This window comes from Synchiropus splendidus, chromosome 16, assembly GCF_027744825.2.
Source record: "Synchiropus splendidus isolate RoL2022-P1 chromosome 16, RoL_Sspl_1.0, whole genome shotgun sequence".
NCBI lineage: Eukaryota > Metazoa > Chordata > Actinopteri > Syngnathiformes > Callionymidae > Synchiropus > Synchiropus splendidus.
Window position 1 is genome coordinate 13410480 of NC_071349.1, and position 20455 is coordinate 13430934.

A 20455-nucleotide genomic window follows, 5' to 3' on the forward strand; every position below is an offset into this window, starting at 1 on the left:
ATAGACAAAGTGAAAAGGTAAATTACATTGAAGCACAAATGCTTGTTAATCTGTTGCTTTGTTAGTGTCTTATTTGTCCAAGGTGTTTGGAGCGATATAATGTTGTGTTACTTGAAGTCAGGGGACTGAATGTCAGCCAGTGTCAGGTGAAGCTGCGACCGCTCAGACTCTCCGCACTCTCCGAGGGAGTGACACGGGATCCTGATGAGGCCAGCCTGAAGGTAGGAATCCCGTCTTCATTCGTGAGCGAGAGAAAGGGCACTTGAACTGAAAACAATAATGTTCATGAAGTCTGCTTTGTCTCGTGTCAGCACGTCCTCCTGCTCATGTTGGGATCTTGAGTCGTCCAGTGCCAAACCGAAGCTATCTGATGTGAAGTTCAAAGAATCATGACAGACTTGTGGATGATCTCTGTCCCACTGGACAAGAAGACGTCGGCCAGTGTGGACAAACTCAAACGCATCATTGCCAAAACCAAAGCCGCCTCTTGCTGCAGGTTCCACATACCAGAACTCAAGGTTAGTATTGTGGAGGAAACAACAACATATGTGTGTTGTCATTGTAGCGAGTACAGTGGAGGGCAGCTGGGGCAGGTGATGGGGTTCGGTATCCTTCTCTGATGAAGGCATATAAGCTCAGGTTGCCTTCTTCGGTTTACAGCAACATTTCCATTCAACCCATTTCACTTGGTGTGTTGAACATTGCTATGATTATGTTGCACCATCAAACTTTCAAAATGAGAATTTAGTAACTTCACATGCTGTCAACAGTCGTGTTAAACCCAGGATTAGCATTAATTGTTAGTCAATCAAATGTGTTATTACAGTATTATTACACATATTAATAGGAAAATAAGGGATGCTCTCCTCCCTCTGGCGTCAGGTGGGAGTCCTGGACAGCCTGCTGACAGTATCCGATGAAATGGCCAAGCTTGACATGACCACCGAGAGGTAAGAGAAACCCAGCTCAACCGAGGCAATTGTTTTATTTGTAGCTTTATGTGTAGCTTTGTTCTTAAAACGAGTAATTGAGCGCGAGTGCTCTCGGAGTCATGACAAATTCATGGGCAGGAGCAGCTGACGGTCAGTTTCCCTCCTGATTTGGAATTCAGTATTTGAGAGCGGGACACACATACAACGCTGACATGTTTTCAGTGATGGTCCTCACTAACTCTGATGGCTTCCCCTGTGCAGTGTGCTGAAAAGAACTTGTCAGTCTCTGAGAGAGTTGATGGTGCAGACCGGTGACAAGCAGGAGGAAGACGTTGTAGCCAATGGACGTGAGTCACACACACACACACACACTGAGGTGTTATTTACATGCGTGGGAGCTCATTAAGTAACACAGGCTCAAGTACATTTAAGTGTGTACACATGCTGCACAACAAAGGGATTGTTGAAAAGAAAACCAGACTATTGAAAGAATTAGCGATGGCTGATCCTAATGTGCTCTTCTCCAGATCACAGTGTGAGTCAGAGAAAGACGGACTCGCAGTTTAAAACATACGTGGCGGCTCTGAGGGGTATTCAGTGTTCAAAGTGCTGTGCTGCTTTTTGGCATGACGTTTCTGTTGTGTTGTTGCTGAGCGCTCGAACTTCAGTGCCGCTTTCTCTCCATCAACTTCTGGTTTTTACTGAAGACTTCGAAGTCCTTTAAAGTTATATGCAGTGAACTTAAGCTACACTTTCCGTAGGGAACATATATCAACATGAATAAACCACTTTTCATATGTGAATAGGAAGAATATTACAGTGTAATTAATCATTATGAAGCACTGACTAGCATCTTGTTGTACAATGTAACACAAGGTGTTCGGGCCCCAAGACTGGGGAGTCTGCAGTCTGACACCGCCACCATTGAGCTAACCGACGCAGTCTTTGTCAATAGTGCCGAACTTTCACACATCAAATCACATTAAAACAGTCATGGTACAACCAAAGTTCATGTTTATTAAATATTAAATTGCTCCATTGTCAACTTAAATCTGGTGGCCAAAGTGCGACATGGGGGCCACATGTGGCCTCCTCACCTGTATTTATGTGGCCCACATGAGGTCGAAATCAAAAAAGATTTTTTTTTTCATCATTCATTACTAATTCTGAATAAACCTTTAGAGTTTATAGGCCATTATTTTATAGTTTGTTTGTTTTTTCAATAGTTTTCACATTGATGTTATTTAAATGAGTAAACACTTATCTAAACAGTCTTAAAATAAATATATGTAAAAAGTTCTGGTACCAAGATATTCACCAAATATTTGTGACTTATATTGTAAATCTTTAAATAAAATATACATAAAAAGTTATTAATATTTCATCAAATTACATATTTTAAGCAGGTAATATTACAATCTTTATTTTCATGATGGTAGTGAAAAGAAATTAAAGCTATATGTCTTTATGGCTTTATAATTGCCCATCCCTGAAATAGCATTAAAATTGGTGTTTATATCAACACACAAATGTTTAAGTAGTTTGTTTGCGGTGCATATGATATGTATGATTGCGTGATTGAGTGCATGCCTATATGTGTGTTTGGTCAATACAAGCACATCCGATTGTACAAATGTTTATATATGCTCTGAAACTGTTAAAACAATGTTAAAATATGTTTGTGAAAGTGGACCTGATGAGCCACGTGACCAAGTTCCAGTGGGACAAAGCCAAGTACCCGACATCACAGCCTCTCTCCAGCCTGGTGGCGTTGATCACAAAGGTACGACAGAATGACTCGAAACAACAGTCTGTCAGTCAACAATGTTTACAGCTTCTGTGTTCTGTTGACGGCTGCTTGTGCACCAGGAAGTCTCCCAGCTGGAGGCCGAGTTGAAATCCAGATACGCAACATACAGCAAATTAAAAAGTGAGCTGCAGTGTCGACAGCAGAAACCGGAGTGAGTGACATCAGTCGAGCTGAACATCGAATGTTTAAATATTGATCAAGGATGTTTGTCTTCGCAGGAGGAATTTACAAACCTGCAGTCTGAATGAAATCGTGAGGAGAGAAGACCTGGTGGTCTCGGAGTACCTCACCACGCTGCTGGTGGTCACTTCCAGGTGGGGTGGGTTTTGATTCGGCCGTGACGGAGCTCTTTTCACACCCGTCTGTTCACAGAGGGAACTATGCTGTATGGGAGGGGACATACGAGTCCTTGTCAGACTTTGTGGTTCCACGCTCCAGTAGGTGAGTGTGTCGGTTTGTCTGTGGCATCTCTGCTGCTTCACATCAAGCCCAATAATGTCGGGGGACACGATCTTGTGAGGTCAATTCAAGGTCATTCTTCTTCAGAAAGCTTTACGAGAACGAGGAAGCAGGCATTTTTTCAGTGACGCTTTTCCGAAAAGCCGTGTCCGAATTCAAAGTCAAAGCTCAGAAGAACATGTAAGCAGCACCAGAAGCTAAAACCTATATTTTGGTCAAGTCAAAGCACTGATGCGGTCTTCTGTTATGAGCAGGTTTGTGGTGCGAGAGTACAGCGTCGAGCAGGAGGAGAAGAGGCTAAAAGAGCTGAAGGCGCTGACCATTCAGAAGACAGAACAATACGTAGGTCAAAGACAATGGATGGGATACATGAGGCGGAAGTTTGAGGTTCCTCTGTCCATCCTCCCCAGGGGTTCTTCATGCGGTGGTTGATGGTAAACCTGAGTGAGCTCTTTGTAACCTGGATTCATCTCAAAGCCCTCAGGGTGTTTGTGGAATCAGTCCTCAGGTCAGTGTTGACCAAATTCCTGGAGTGATCTCTGTACCTACATGTCTTCACACAACGCCGTTCCTTCAGATACGGACTGCCGGTCAACTACCAGGCCCTCGTGTTGCAGCCGGACAGAAAGGGTACTAGGAAGCTGAGGGAGGAACTTGCGTCCTTGTTTATGCACTTGGACCCAACAGCCACTGTCAGCAAGACAGAAGTAAGATAGTAGTTCTCTATCTATCTATCATCTGTCTGTCTGTCTGTCTATCCATCCATACATCCATCCATCCATCCATCTCCAACCTCTGCCTCACAGGTGAGCTGTGATATTCCAGGCTTGTGTCCACAAGAATACTTCTCCTACGTCTGCTACCACATCAACACAGGCGTGCTGGATGTCGACCAGCCAGCTGCAAAGACGGGACCTGAGCTCTGAACATACACGGAGAGAGGTGGACAAATCTCCAGGCATGTCATTGTAAATATAGAATAACAACATGAAGGATGTCCCTTGAACCGAAATGTATTTTCATACACACAAATGAGAACTTTTTACTTTCGTTCTCCCACAAAATCTATTTCTGAAGGTCAACTTTAATCACAACAAAGGAGTGACCAGTTAGAAATGCAGCACTGAGGACCAGTGAGCGCACGAAAAGAGGCATTTACAATAGAAAAATAAAACTCAAAACTCAGCAGGACAAAAGCAAAGCAGTAAGGAACAGGTCAGCGAAAAGCTCTAATCCCATCTCAACCTCTCTATGAATAGACGAAATGTGCAAGTGACATTACTAAATATGCTTACACCATGTGACCCCCCCAAATGTATAACAGAAAAACGACAGCTCCCAAAATATATATTTCTTCTCAACAGTATTACAGCAGCTGCACACAAAGCCAGAAGTCACTAACTCTTCCTGCCTGCTTTCTTATCACACAACATTTGTATACTGTGTCAGACTATGAGTTCATTTTCTGGAACCATATCATGTAAATATGTCACCATGTATAGCACCATGATATTGTTTTTAAAATTAGTGGCTGTTTATGTAAAGCGACACAAATCTGAAGTAATAAAACGTCAGACAGACTATTGTGTTGATAGTGATAGTGACAGTATCTTATAAATCAAAGAGCTTCAATTGTTGCAGTGCATTATGGGGTGGCTATGCGAGGGTCGAATTGTGGAGATAGATGGGGAGAGTTGGAGAGAGAGAGGGAGGGAGAGGTGGGTGAGAATGGGAGGGGGTTATCTCGGCTCACCCTGGGTCAGTCTCGATGAAGCTCTGACATCAGGTCGGTTCAGTCACGCTGAGCACGATGTGGACTCTTCCCAAGCCGAGATACTGGTCACCTGCTTCGGATCCTGAGATAACAGTCAACATCGGCGGAGTTCGGGTGGCTCTGACCGGGGACGTTTTGGACCGTTACCCTGAAAGCAGACTGTCGGAGTTGCTCCACTCCTCGGCTCACAACCCAGAGCAGATCCTGTCCCTCTGTGACGACTTCGACCAGGCTCGGAAAGAGTTCTACTTCGACCGGGACCCTGATGCGTTCAAGTGCATCGTGGACGTTTACTACTTCGGCGAGATCCACATTAAGAACGGCATCTGCCCGATCTGCTTCACCAAGGAGATGGAGTTCTGGAGGATCGACCCGGGGGTTTTGGACGAGTGCTGCAAAAGCTACTTGGGTGAGAAGGAGGACGAGCTGCGGGAGATAGCGAGCAAGGTGAAGGTGATTCTGGAAGACTTGGAGGAGGAGAAGTCCGTGACGCGCAGCCAGCGGTGCCAGCGTTTCCTGTGGAGGCTGATGGAGAAGCCCGGATCTTCGCTTGTTGCGCGCGTAATTGCCATCACGTCCTTCCTGTCAGTGCTGGTTTCTGCTGTGGTCATGTGTGTCGGGACCATCCCGGAGCTCCAGGTGACCGACACCGAGGGGAAGCTGGTGGAGCACCCCACTCTGGAGGCGATAGAAACCACCTGCATGCTGTGGTTCACCGCCGAGTACCTGCTGCGCCTCCTCTCCGCTCCGAACAAGCTCCACTTCGCGCTCTCCTTCATGAACTTGATCGACTTCCTGGCGATCACGCCCTTCTATGTGGTCCTGGCTCTTACCTACCTGGGCAACACATCCATGATGGAGCTGACCAACGTGCAACAGGCGGTCCAGGCGCTCCGGATCATGCGCATTGCGCGTATTTTCAAGCTGGCGCGTCACTCCTCCGGACTCCAAACTCTCACTTACGCGCTGAAGAGGAGCCTGAAGGAGCTCGGCCTGCTCCTCATGTACATGGGCGTGGGCATCTTCGTGTTCTCCGCCCTGGCCTACACCATGGAACAGAGTCACCCGGACACTTTATTCCGCAGCATCCCGCAGTCCTTCTGGTGGGCCATCATCACCATGACCACCGTGGGCTACGGAGATATCTACCCCAAAACCACGCTGGGGAAGTGTAACGCCGCCGTGAGTTTTCTCTGCGGGGTCATCGCCATCGCGCTCCCGATACACCCCATCATCAATAACTTCGTGGTGTACTACAACAAGCAGAAGGTTCTGGAAACAGCAGCGAAGCACGAAGTGGAGTTGATGGAGCTGAAGTCTGGCAGTGCCGTGCGCAGAAAGTCCAAGGACTGATCAATAAAGGACAAATGCACAATATAAACAATTCCTCCTTTTTTCATGCAATTGTTTTTGCAAAAAGGCAACAGTGAATAAAGTCAGTCTTGATTCCCCTTCAGCTACCTACCAATGATAGACAAGGTTTTCCAGTAGAATAGAAGTGAATCACAAAAACTTTTATTTGATAAGTCATAATAAAGTTTTGATTGGAGAATATGGTGGTAGAGTGTCTGTTTGTTCGACTGAGAAGTGATCATTGATGCCCATGTGAGGCCAGGTCGCGGGGGCAGCAGCTGAAGCAAAGAGGCCCTTGTCTCTCTCTCGATTAACCTTCACAGATTCTTCTGGAAGCCGTACCTAAGGCATCACCGTTCCAGTGTCCTGGGTCTGCCCTGGGACCTCCTCCCACTTCAACAGTTCTCAGAGCAAAATAGAAAGTTCATACATATTTTAATTTGGTTCCGATAGTCACCTTCTTTTTTATTCGCTACAACGCAGTGAAATAGGTTTAAAGCGGTCATAATGTAAAGGCTGACTGTGTTCGTTCAGTGCATGTTTGCCTCCGAATGGCTTCATCGCTGGAACCGTTGCACTTGATGACACTCACAGCGGCTTCTCCTGTTTCTGGTTCCTCGCGTGTCACACGGTGAGAAGCATCGTGAGCCTGTGAGAAGCTCCGTCCCCGATGGAGAACCTTTCAAAGCAACACCCACACACCCTGCTCTTGCTCCACAACCCCTCCCCCTACCCTGGCCAACCATGCTGTTCCTGCCTGCCTCTCACTCCAGCGCTGAGTGATGTGAACTCTGATTCCAGACCTGACAGGCATAAATATTCAACTGCTCAGAAGGTCAAATGAAAGACAGTAAAACGTGAAAAACAAAAACGATGACTCGGTGAAAATGAAGCAGAAGCCACAGGGTTCAACTCACTTTTGCAGGAATGCAAACTGCACTAACCAAAATCTCATCAATAAATATGCATAAAATAGGGCGTGAACCAGAGGACACCCTGGAAAGGTTGCTAGTCTGTTGCACAGACAAACATCTAAGAGACTTCTATCAGGGTTTGATGAACTCTCAGCCTCCCATCTTGACTGACAGCCGGCACATAAACCAGATCAGTGGGTGGGCTGTTTTTGCCTATCAACAACTGGAACCCCCTCAGGAGACTGTTGGAGTTGGAGAGCTCTGGAGTCAATGTCAGTCGATTTTAAAGCAGATAATTGGTTCCCATCAGACACTGAAAGGTGCCATGTGGGCGACTGCGGGTTTACTAAGGCATTAGAGGAGGTAAGAAAACACTTCATTTCAACAGTGCAGACAGATCAGGGTTAGAGTGGCAAAAAAAATCTAAATAATGTGAAAATAATAATATTAAATAATAAATTATAAACGAAATAAAGACAATGTAAACATATAAATGGAACATAAAGTTAGTTTATAATAACTGAAAAATGTGGGAAAAATACAATATGTAAATAATTCATAATTTAATAGATGTGAAGAAGACAGAAAGAATAAAATACAAATGTAAACAGGGATTACATGTGGAAAAAAAAGTCTCTGAGAGAACAATTTCATGTTTGCTCTGCTACCCTCAAGTGTCAGAACTGACACGCTATAATGCAAAAATACATTTTCAAAGTCTAATTTCAGTTTTCAGATTGAATGAACAGTGGCAAGCATAGCTGTTAAATGTCAGTCCTGAAGAGAACAGCACAGCGGTGGGTCGAGAGCCTTGGCTTGTTGGACTGAAATGGTCCTCTGTGAACTGTTAAATGTGGTTTAAAAAAACCCTGTGGTGCATTCAAGTTGAACTGCCGTCGAGTCAGTCATCGATCCTGAGAAGAAAAGCAGCGGAGAAGTGACCTTTCAGTCATTTTAACTTGTGATTTCTTTAGCTTTAGCTCTGGGTTCTGTGTATGTTCTGTGTACGTCTCAGACCCCTGCTTGACTTAGATGTTATGTGTGTGCAAAACGACACAAGTCACAAACAGGAAGTGGGTCAGAATGAAAATGTTGGAGCGTTTGAATTTGTTGCAACTTTAGCAGATGTGTTGTGAGTTGCATGTATTGCACATTTGCTGTGAGTTTTCCCGGCCACCGTAGAGGAGGGTTTCAGGAGTCAACAACCTAAAACAACAAACGTTCAACGTGGCCTCAGTCATTTTTTCTAACAATTTTATCATCATCGCCGCCGCAGACTACGTTTGGACTAGCTGTTGCTATACCGTATGTAGCGTCACGCTAACGTCCGCTACAAACAGATAAACAAGTGCTACACATGCTTTTAATTTTATAAGAAGTTTGTTGTTACGTGTTTACTGTTTATAAGTTTTGGAATCAAGAGCTAGTTGGAGACGACCAGGATGGTGTCATGAGTCCACAGCCCCTGCGCCCATCTGCTCTTCAAACGGTGTGCAACAGTTGTTGCGCGTTTGCTGTCTTTGTTTGCTACAAACCCATCATTCATTTAGTGTTGATGTAAAGGTGAGTATGAGTGGCAGACTTGAGATGAAAATTGCTGAAGGAAGGTTAAGTTGGTATCTGTGGAAGGTCAGTGGTGAATCAGCAGGAGACGACTGAATAATTCATCCGCTGACTACCTCTTCCATTAATCTCCCAGAACCAAGAAAAGTGCTTCACTTTGGCACGAGTTAATAATAGCTGTTTAAAAGAAGAGTTTGGAGTCTCCAACTCTACTTTAAATTAACCAATAGTTGGGTATTCACTTTTCGAAATGTTGCTTTACTGTCCGCCTCCTGTCATGAGACTCAACTGACCTCATGATCACGTCCTTCTGGAAGCCTGGGAAACAATTTACAGTGATGACTGAATCAATGAGAAGAGTCGATCTGTTGAATTCCTTCAGGAACTCATCGGCCAGAACCTCTTTTATCTCGTGAGGCGAGTCGGCGTCTGTCCTTTTGTTCGCCCTTCGGTTTTCTGAGATTTCATTCGAGGTTCTCAATGGAAGGAGTTAAACACACACACGGCCTTGTTTTCTATTCTATAATATTTATTCTCCATAATTCTTTTCCCGTTACATTTTATTCTTCATTTTATTCTATATTCACCAGGAAACGCAAAAAATTCTGAGGAAATTTACAGTGGTCATTGCTTCACATTTTCCCCAACATTTTTCTCGATCTATTTAAGTCAACATGATTGCAACTTTTCTACAATACACTGAACAGAAATGGTGAAATATTTGATCGCAGGTTGTTTGAAAGAGTCAAGCAGAATATCAAGGCCTGCTGCTTCCTGTTTTATTTTGTTGATTCAGGTCCTTTGTTCCTGTTTTCTCCCCAGAGGCAGGGACGCTGTTCCGAACTGACTAGTTGGTTTTCCAAAAATACCAGTGGAAAACACACAGGAACGTCTCATGTCTGTTAGGCACAAGAGGGTTCCATAAAAGCCACACACATTGAGTCTCCATGGAAGACCTAGATGCCACCCAGATACATATCAAAACGCTGCATCACAAAAAGCTGATTTCCAATGAATACATTAATGCACGATCTGCTCACCACCTGTTTACCAAGGTAGCCCAGAAATAGCAGCTTGTGCTTCAGATGGTGTGAATCTAAGGCAGCCAACTGCACTAGAAACACATGTATAAGTTACATAGAACAGGAGACACAGTGCAGTAATACACGCTGTATTGAAGCCCACTTTTGATACTGATTTTGGCACTAACCTTTCACTGACTGGCTTAAGAAACCCATGACTTATTCATATATTCAGTGAGCAAGACCTGATTTTAAATTCCATTTAACATCAACTGTCACAAGAAATCATTTCCAAAAAGGCAGGCAATTGCGACTGTGTGAAAGAAATACTGGCTGGTTTCAACAATGGAGCTGTTGTGGCACTGGTGAAGGACTGTCAGGTGCTCTAACCCCAAGTACTTTTTTTGAGGAACAATAGCACAATAGAAATGTTGCCCACCCCTTACAGCTCTCAGTGAAAGATCTACTGCTCAAGCGACCATTAATATGCCAAATAAGGTCTTTATAACTGATCGTTTAGAAGCTGTTTCTTTTGGAATATCTATGTTGGAGTGTATTGCTGCGAGTCCAGGCACGGGAAACCAGCATCTGAGGAGAGCATAAATACTAATAATAAAAACGCCCTGATCTAAAGTGTGTCATCACAGTCCAGAACAATCCTCTCTTACCTGCTTTCATGGATTAACCATCCGGCTTTCTCGAGTCCTACCAAAGTTTATTCTTATGAACTGTCAGCAACCTCAGTGTGGGAGTACAGAAGTATGAATTCAAGATTGTTTTGCCATCTAGTGGATAACAAACAAAACAGTAGCCTCTAGCAAAGCAACCTACGAGTTTCTCACCACATTCCTTGGATTAAAAACAGCCATTTTCTTTCTCTCATTCATTCATTCCTCACAAGGAGGGAGTCTACAAATCTCATATTATGAACCGCTCCTTCACATTGCCAAGGTTATGAGGCAGATATGCAGTTGATTTGTTTCACTGTAGTTTGGTCAGCGTTTGGGTACCCTTTTGTTAGTAGTACACACTTGGACTGGGACACGAATGGCATGTCCAAGTTATTTCAATGTGGAAGGTATTAGAGTAATTTTACACTGTAGCCACTAGCGCAGATGTTTGCCACTGCTTCCTCGCCAAAGAACTTTAGCACTTGACTGTAAGGAGCTCTAGTTGTGTGTATCTTCAAGCCAACTTGCTGGCTACTTTGCCTACAGTCATGATGAACTGGATGTGACTGCAACAGAGTCTAAATGATGGCGCGGACTCCATCCGTTCAGGGAGTCTCCTAACAACAGCCGAAGCATGTCGTTTTGGAAAGTTTTTCCGACTGCTTTTTGACCTCGTTGCGCAACGTCGTCGTGATGGTGTTATCCACCACGGGGTCTTGTAACAACAGCACGGAGTGCAGAATGAGCTTCCCACAAAAATGCTTCAGTAGGATGCTCTCCGCTTTCTTGTATGTGCGGTTGACGTGCTTCACGGTGGGGCAGGTATCATCATAGAGATTGAGCCCAACCAAAATCTGGTCAACAAGCCTCTTGGTGTGCGCGACCCACTCGGTCGAGTTGCGGCGGTTAATCGCGTGACAATTGTCCATCAGCTGCACCATCAGGAGAGTCACGAACAACCTCAAAGGATCCTCTTCCACGAGCTTGGGGATGAAGCCTTCTGAGAACGTTGTGTCTTGCTGACTCAGTCCTGTGGTCACTGAAACAGGGGGGTAGCTGCTGTCAGGCGAATAAGAAGCGACCGTTTGCCCACTGCTAGGTCCAGCTTCTTCTGTTCCTGTATTGGAGACCGATGTGACTGTATTGGAGACCGATGTGACTGTATTGGACATGATGTCCGAAACGATTCATCTTGCAGTTGTGTCTCACAGATTTCGTTCTTATAGAGACGACTGAGGCGTGGTTGAGTCCACAACAAGGCAGGCGCCTTTAATGCCGTGATGACATCAAGAGCAAAAAAGCCATGCCAAAGACATGTTTCAGTCGCAAGCTGCTTGAATTCGGTTAGATATCCTTTATCTGTTCCACAGTGGGGAAGCTATGGGTCTAGTCTATGTAGCATTTGCCGCTACATGAGAGGAAAACTCAAACAAGAGGTTTAGTGGGTTAAGTAAGGTATGCGCCTCGGGGTGAAACTTGGCATGCCTTTTATTTTCAGATGAAATAGAAGCAGTTCTCCCACCATAAACCTTATTAAATAGGACAATATGTTATACAAAATGTCCAAAAAAGGAGAACAATTTATGCAGAGTGAATGTCATTTAATGGACTTTAAGAAAAGCAATTCAAGTGTGTGTTTTACTGCGATGCAGAGGAGCGATACAAGAATACTTCCAAGAACGCTTTGGTGTCGCACTTGTACGGCAACACAATTCATCAGACTCTCGTCCATTGTCCAGATCTTGCTTTGCTTTCCAATGAACTGGCAGCCTTTTCTTGTAAAGGATTAACTAGAAACAACTGACATGTTATTGGTTCTCGAGGAAGTTAGACCTGAGGAGGTGAACTCGACCTCTTAAGGTATTTCCACCTACGCTTATAAGGAACTTTGACATGAGACTGTGGCTCATTTGAGAAACATTTACTGGTTATGGATGATGTGAGGAGGAGGAACTTCTTCAGCCAAGAACATAGATCACTTGCTTGTATTCAATTTTCTCTTTTTCCAGTTTTACTTGAGTCAGAAGAGTCTCTTTGGTCCCATGGAAGCCAAAATTGTTCACTCACCAATGGTAAGGGAACATATGTATTTGAAGAGCATCCGCTCACGATTAGCACAACGGAAGCAAACATTCACAGCGACAACAGGTTTTCAGGTTCGGCAGCTGCAGACTCAGAGAATGCTGTCGCTTGTTCGCAAGGTACATCAGCAGACATGGAGGAGTCTGCCTCTTCTTCATTGCTTCCGAGGGTCCGATCTTTTCTGGATAGCCAGGGACAGCGCCAACGGCTATCATCTCAAGATCAATCTTGTCTTGTTGCTTGGAGATTCGGGTCAACTCTTCAGTCTCTCGTTGTTTAGGAATACCAACAAACGTCACTACATTGTCTGCAACATTTTCAAACTCAGCATCAGCTATGTCTATGTTGTTGGAGGAGAACTCCAAGCCTGCGATCTCTCGTTTCTTAGAGGCCACTTTGGTGTCTTCTGCCTCTTCCTTAATGGACACGTTGACAGACTCTGTCAGCGACAGACCCAGGAGACAGCTGGCAAGCGTCTTTTCTTGAACTGTCATGGCTTGGTAGTTGTCCTCCAAGCTTGTCGAGGCTCGACTCTGACCAGTCTTTGCTGCACTCACACGCACAAACTTAGCAGAACTACTGCCTCTGCATATAAATAGCCTTAGCCAGCCAGATCAATGCCACTGGAACCGTGGAGGCTTTTGAGTTGGAATTTCAAAGCACTAATATTCCACTTCCCTGATGAAAGAGTGACTCACTCCTTTTTAGTTAAAGTGGAGCCAAAGTCAATTCCAGTTTCCTCGGAAGTGAGGAGATGGAGGTCGGAATTATGTCACAGCAGAGTTCAGCGTGTTCAAGTTATTGTGCAGTCGGAAAACAAGTTGGCAATGTCCACAAAAGCTGTTCTCACGCATGAAATGTTTGGATAAGGGATACTTCTTCATGAATATGCCAGATGAAGAGGAAAGACAAACTTGCAGGAGGTTTCAAAACATCTACTTCCTGTTTACGTTCAAGGAGGCCATCTTGAATTGCGTACTGAGGGTGGTGGGAATTCTCTTTCCAACTTCATCAGGTGACATAACTGGGAATCACCGGTTACTGAGCACAACCGGAACATACTCAGTTAGCTTAGCAACAAAGTGTTGTTGCTGTTAGGGTTAACTTAAATAGCTTAATGTAACTATACAGTGTGATACAGTTGAAAGTTTAAGATTCAAAAAAATGTGTCAGTCACAAATGATATTTAATTTAAAACATAATGAAATGAATGTTCACATACATTAAATTACAGCAGGAACAGTAAACAAATGACACCCCCATCCCATAAACAGTTTCCACCGAGCTGTACATGTATTGATGTGTTCATGGTCATAAACCACTTTACAGTGCCTGCAGTACGATTGAAAATAAAGCAGCCAAAGCTGATCAACAGCGTTATGGGCTTTAAAAAATAAACAACTCCTCCCATTTACACAGAAAACAAGAATAAATAAGGATAAACATTACTTCCCAGTGTACAAGTGACGTGTCAATGTGACAAAGCTGCGTGTGGTATCACTTAACAGTGGAGGCATTGATCTCGACATTCATCGCTGAGCGTCCTTGTTTGACTCTTTATTGAGAACGGTGCATAGAAGTGGAGAGCTAAGGCCATCGGGGGCAAGGATGTGTGCACGATACATGTTATGGTTTCCATGGGTAAGCGTGGGTTAAAAGCAAAAAAAAGGCAGATTGCTTGAAAAGTATTTTACAATCAAACACTAACAGGCTGACAAGCAGTCGTAAAGGATAAAGTGAAATAAAAAAAAGGTTATCTCTCGGTCCAACTAGCTCTCTACTTCATTTCTTTTATTGAATACTGAGAGATTACTTTATTATTTATGATGCACTTCACACCCCCATTTCTTCACTCAACCATTAGCTTACCATCACAGTAGCTCACTTGAACTAAAATCGAATGCTATCAAACTGAAGGCCGGTGGGCCAATTTCAGCCCACAATATAACACCTTGTGGCCCATGACCTGATTTAATACAGTGTTACTAGCAACTCATTTGTGTCATTTCAATCATTAAAAAAACATAAGGGACTTGAAATTGTTTTGACGCTCATGTAAATTCAACACTCTTTACAGTACATTTTTGAGAACCTCAGTAACAAAGGGAGATTCACAATAGATTCCTAATACCTGATTTGACTGCAACATTATTTATTTTTAGGAATATGTAACCATAACGTGCCACTGTATCAAACAAAATGCATTTATAATTTCATGGCTTCACTCAAGGCCATGCACAATATTTGACACTTTGCTTTAATCCCACCTATTTGTTACGCCACCACCTCATGAAAATGAGCGCGAAACTGCAGGTGCTTGGATCCTTGTGAAAATGAATGAATGTATGTACATGTCAAGTCCCCCTTTCTTGTACGTGTGTAATGTCAGCTGAGTCATCACCATATAGCGGTTATCCTGACATCCAAATACAACAGTCGCTTCATGTCTCCTTCAATAACGGCATATCTGCAGGGACAAAAAGAAGGAAAAAGTTACACACAATTTCGGAATGATCTGATAAGGTGTGTCAAGGTTTACCATCAGAGCAGTCTGTCTCCGAGTCCATCAGTGTCAGACTGTCACTTTCTGTTGATGATGTTTCCTGGAAAGAAGGAGGCCCCACTGCACCCGTGTGGTCCAGAGTCCAGGTGGACGATGACGGTAATGGGGATGATGAGAGCGGACTTGGAGCAGTGTGGACGATAGCACTCTCTGAGTGCAGCTGTTTGAGGGGTGAGGGCCGAGAGGGGCCGGCCTCTGGCGACATGGCATGCTGCCCTTCAGAGAGGACGATCTGGACGCGGGATTCTGGGTTGAGACTGGGGCCTGTTCCACTGTTAACAGCCTCTTCGTATGACGGCAGACAGACCTGGACACCTTCCACCATGATGGACACGGGCGTGCCACTGAGCCCTTGATCACGTCTGGACCAGAGTGAAACCAATATATTTTTGTGGTGAAATATACAAATAAAATCAAATTATAGTAATTAAATAATATAACAAATTCATTTTCTAGATTCAACTTCATAAGGTCATCGGACTGAGGTTCAGATTTTAAAAATAAAAATGACAGGTAACTCACCGATGGAGGGACTTGAGTTTTGGCTGCAGAAGAACAAACAGCACAACAAGAAGCAAGATGAGAGCAACTGAGCTGGCTGTTGACGAAACTATGGACAACGCAGGCATCCCCAAGGGCAGAGCTGACTCGTCATCTATGACACGGGACAAAAAGAAGTCAGAAATATGACGTTTTAAAATCGGTTATTGGGGTTCATTTAAGGTTAATATCGACCCTACCTTCCTCCAAGAGGCAGCTGATGGGCATTCTGCTATCCCACTCGCCGTACTGACAGGTGAGATATTTATAGTCGCCCCTCAGAATGTAGCCTTCATCGCAGAAATACTCGATCACAGTGCCATGGGTAAGTCTCCCACAAGGAAAAGGATGGCAGAGGTAGCCTCCATTTTCCGGTTCATACGGAGGCAGGCACACTGTGGACATCAATAGATATTAAACCCAGCGCTGACATTTAAGAGAAAATATTGAGTTTTATTTACCGTCACTGTGCAGACAATGAGGAGGCTCTGATGACCAGTGTCCTGGCACCAGACACGTGACAATGCTGGGTCCTTCTTGAATGTAGCCAGCTTCGCAGCGGAACTCCAGCACAGTGCCAACTGGAAAATAGCTGCTGTTGATCTCAGTTAAATTCGATGAAACATGCTGCTGCGTGTAGGGTCGGGAACACCCTGAAAAATGTACCAAATTAAGTGTTTTGGTGAAGGTTTATTGACCCCACAGGGGAAAGACATAAATCATTGATGGTAGTAGTGAGAACTTTTGGAACAAACCCACCTTGGCTGACACAGCTGATCTCCATGGGACCGTCCCACTGCCCGTTCTGACAGGTCAGATATTTATATTCTCCTTTGAGAATGAAGCCGGTATCACAAAAGAATTTTAGAACCGTGCCGTGAGAAAAGGTCTGGCATGGGGAAGGGTGACAGGTGTACCCTCCGTTCTCTGGTTCTGACATTGGTAGACAAGCTGATGGAGAGAACGTCGATGACTTTAGCTTTACTTAACAGCAAAGTGTGATGATAATGGTATGATGTAATGTTACCATCACTGCGTATACAGCGAGGAGGTTCAGAAGACCAGTGTCCTGAGGCGGTGCAGGAGATTAAACTGGGTCCGTGTGGTAGGTAACCTGGGTCACAGCTGTACTGCAGCACTGTGCCCACAGAGAACTGGCCCATGTTATTCACTGTGAGGTTCACCCAGCTGTTCTGGAACATGTATGGCGTCATGCATCCTGCATTGTTGTACAAAAGGTGTGAGTGGAATTGTGGAACTCAATTACAACCACTTGTAAAAGCATGTGCTCACCCTGCTCCATCAGGCAGTTGATCTGCAGCTGGCTGTCCCACTCCCCATATTCACACGTGAGGTATTTGCGTTCTCCTTTAAGTGAGTATCCTTCATTGCAGAAATATTCAATCACAGTGCCATGGGAAAGTGTTTGACATGGGGAAGGGTGGCAGATGTAGCCCCCGTTCTCTGGCTGATATGGAGGTTGGCAAACTGTTAAAAGAAAGAAGCAAAGAGAGAAAAATAAAGAGCTAAATACGGTCAACTTAGGTAGAAGTATTGACATGAACCAGAAATGGAACATACCATCACTGTGGATGCAGTTTGGTGGTTCGAAAGACCAGAGTCCCAGTGTAGTGCAGGTGAGAATGCTGGGCCCGTCTGGCAGGTAGCCAGGGTCACAGTGGTACTCGAGAACGGTGCCCACAGGAAAGAAGCTCATGTTGGACTCTGACAGGTTAGCAGAGCCATGCTGCACTATGATGGGTCGAAAACAACCTAAAACAAACACATTAGAAGCAAGAATGAGAAAAATGTAGAGAATATTTGAGAGCTACAAAACTAAATAACTAATAAAAAGGATAATGTACATATTCACATACATATAACTGCCCACAGATTTTGTTTGTCTTTAAAAAAATAATTCAAACACAGTCTATAGGAAGCCAAAACAGAATATCTGCTTGTCAAAAGGCAAAAACTAGTTCGACTAGTTTTTGGTGCACATCATATTAGTATTGTGTCTGATATTTTTACCAACAACCAGCTCACATAAAAAAAGCACAAAATCACCCTCGATTCAGCTCTTTATTATAGCAAGCCTTTTTACACAAGTGGTTATTTTTTTTAATATTTATTTTAATATTTATTTTATGTTGCCATCTCCTCTGTTCATGTTAAGCTAATTCATATTTTCTTTTTTCTCATTCATATCAATTTACTTTGCTATTTTAACAGTGGAAGCCACTGCACCGTTGAAGGCGATCAATAAAACCGAGCAGACAAAGGCTGTAACGCTGTAATGCGTCTTACCTGAGCATTGTCCAGGGGATATGAGGGTCGGCACTAGCAGCAAGAAGAAGCCGCAGCTGTGGGCCCAGCAGGCGCTTGATAGTGACTCTCTCTTTCCATCGCACATCTTCACTCGCACAGTCAACTCATCCTGGGATGATCACACAGACATGTTTGATTCAGTACTGCGATAGGAGTTTGTATTTTACGAGGTGGAAGCGCTTGCATCGGCCCAGCCCTTGTACTGCAGAGGCTGGAGAGCTGCCAGAGCAATGGATGTGATGACTACATGGGACAATGACACAACAGCTGGGACAATATGACGCTCCTCTGTGGGCTGGACAGTCGAATAAATGAAAATATAAAACAACGACGATCGCTAAAATGTATTGTATCGGAACTATCAACCAGTGTTTGTGGCCGGTCATTTATTTAAGCAGATGCATGACAGTTGATAAACCGAATATTATTGAAAAAGAACGTGGATTATCTGTCTCTGTTCAATGTTTTATCTATGCGTTTACATTATCGATCATAACAGCCGATAAATCTCGGGTTTAGCTAGCTGGCCTTTCAATATTTTTAATGAAATAGCCTCTACAGGCTAACATGCTAATCGACCGACGTACCGTAAAAATAACACCTTGCTTCCACCATCCGCACGTCTCCACCTTTAAGACATGTACCAACACCGTATCGGCCCATTAGATGTATTTAATATCGACGGACAACCTCTAAATGTAGCACTGGCGGAACGGAGCGTAGCTAGCAGCTAATGCAAACCGCAGCTTCGTCCGAGGGGTCGACTTCACTCGCGGTATCCATGGTAACGCAGTCGCATCGCCACAGTCCTGCGAGCGTCTCTTTTAGCAGTTAAAGGGGACAGATTAGCTGTTAAAAGTCGTTGAATATCCTTTTAAATATTTACCTACTCGCTATATGGTTGTAACATGTAAAAATATGGACATAATAAAGGGTAGTTTGGACGGTATTTCGAGACCAGCGTCGAGTGAGCTAACAGGTAGCCGTGTGTCGAGTGTTTCGCTGCCAAATAGCGAGAGATATTGTCCAACAACTCCATTTACTCTCGAAGTTTTGACCAACGACGCACTGGACTTCCAGGTAATAATGACCCTATGTTGTAAGTGTTTTTCGGCAAAGGTTTCCCTATCATTTACGCTGTTATACCTGAACTTGTGCTCACCCATGCTAAAGTGCTAATATACTTGAAATTCCTTTAAAGTAAAAGTTGTATACTTGAAGTTCACTTCATTAAACACCCTTATTATTTAAGGATTTCAAATATTATATGTAAAAAGTAAACTTATATCAAATATACTCTCTCATATTCCACTATAAAATAAGCATGGTCATAGTACGCAATAGGTAGCCGGTAATCTGATGAAAGTTTCAGTTCTTCAACTTCTGCAGGATCAGTAAAGATGCATAATTTGACTATTTGTTTTTGTCTCATCCTACAGTTTCCAAACACAGTTGAAGAAACCGACATCCGCTCTAGCTCTGGAGGTAAGTGCTTGATATTCCTTTGAGCAATAACTAGTTCTAAACTGATAAGAATCAAGAATATTTCTGTGTTGTCCCCCAGATCAGTCAGAGATTGATGATGATCCACAACTTCAGACGGCCCTTGAAGAAATGAGAAGACTTGATGAAATGCTGACTGCAGTCATCACCAGAGAGAAGCAAGCGAAGGTTCAGCTCAAACGACTGAAGGCAAAACTGTGGCAGGAACTTATGGTGCATCACCGTACATGAAACCACATGACCCACGTGATATTTAACTGTGTGATGATTTATGTAGGATTGCATACCGGCGGGACATGCTGAGTGTGCACAGGAAGCGAAGAACACAAGGATGTTTCTGGCTCTAGAAGCACCACTTGGTGAGCAACACACACATCTTACTGCAACAGTAGCTCAGTGACATTTCGTATGTTTTGTTTTGTTTTGTAGACTTGGATGAGGATGAAGATTTTGTTCCGGTGTTTACAACTCAACTTTGTAAGTTTATAAAATCAATATATTTTATTGTGCATCTAGTTGTGACCTGGTTATTCAACACTTGATGGCGCCACAGCCACACCAAATATGTATGTGCACTCCACAAAGCTCCTTTGTCTTCTAGAATGGCTCTCCTTTTCGCTGTGGTTTCCCCATCTTCCTACCTAGTCTCAAATATGACAAATATGATCTAAGTAACCAGCAGAGCACAACACAGCTAACGTTTATTGAGCACATGTATGATAAATGAAAAGCATTGCTTCTCATGCAAAACAAGATAAGATCATTTGGCATGTCTGACAGGTGAAAAGCAGCCACACAACCCAAGTGAATCATTTGAACAAGGCCTGGAGGAGACTGGTGAAGAGCAATTTGACGGCAGACATCGTGGGGCTTCCAAAGACAGAGAGAAACAGAAGGACTTTGTCAAGAGAAACATCGAGGTATGTCAAAGTTCACCTCAG

At 43.9% G+C, this 20455-nt stretch overlaps 4 protein-coding genes across 7 annotated transcripts in view; 3 read left to right on the forward strand and 1 right to left on the reverse strand.

Annotated features, from left to right (window-relative positions):
* Positions 1–389: 389 nt before the first annotated feature.
* LOC128747070 (V-type proton ATPase subunit C 1-B-like) lies at positions 390–4127 on the forward strand. The gene is made up of 12 exons (XM_053844618.1): positions 390–518; positions 883–950; positions 1194–1279; positions 2621–2715; positions 2802–2893; positions 2961–3056; positions 3115–3183; positions 3289–3381; positions 3456–3543; positions 3612–3709; positions 3779–3908; positions 4008–4127. Exons 1-12 carry the CDS (start codon positions 390–392, stop codon positions 4125–4127), a joined length of 1164 nt encoding a protein of 387 aa, XP_053700593.1.
* Positions 4128–5011: 884 nt separating this feature from the next.
* On the forward strand, positions 5012–6369 carry kcnf1b (potassium voltage-gated channel, subfamily F, member 1b). The gene has a single exon (XM_053845715.1). It carries the CDS (start codon positions 5012–5014, stop codon positions 6326–6328), a length of 1317 nt encoding a protein of 438 aa, XP_053701690.1. The 3' UTR covers positions 6329–6369.
* Positions 6370–14585: 8216 nt separating this feature from the next.
* Positions 14586–18898, reverse strand: LOC128747861 (sushi domain-containing protein 4-like). Its single transcript, XM_053846079.1, has 11 exons — positions 18599–18898; positions 17991–18120; positions 17265–17456; positions 16977–17171; positions 16711–16902; positions 16443–16634; positions 16145–16336; positions 15884–16078; positions 15666–15798; positions 15120–15505; positions 14586–15047 (listed from the first exon to the last, which is right to left on the reverse strand). Exons 2-11 carry the CDS (start codon positions 18094–18096, stop codon positions 15022–15024), a joined length of 1809 nt encoding a protein of 602 aa, XP_053702054.1. The 5' UTR covers positions 18097–18120; positions 18599–18898; the 3' UTR covers positions 14586–15021.
* Positions 18010–20455, forward strand: part of fsip1 (fibrous sheath interacting protein 1) — a 65545-nt gene continuing 63099 nt past the window's right edge. For all 4 annotated transcript variants that reach the window (XM_053846082.1, XM_053846081.1, XM_053846080.1 and 1 more), the window contains exons 1-6: positions 18010–19091; positions 19451–19496; positions 19576–19727; positions 19792–19873; positions 19944–19991; positions 20295–20434. In XM_053846082.1, coding sequence (XP_053702057.1) covers positions 18909–19091; positions 19451–19496; positions 19576–19727; positions 19792–19873; positions 19944–19991; positions 20295–20434 — 651 coding nt within the window. In that variant the 5' untranslated portion in view covers positions 18010–18908. The remainder of the gene's footprint in view (positions 19092–19450; positions 19497–19575; positions 19728–19791; positions 19874–19943; positions 19992–20294; positions 20435–20455) is intronic.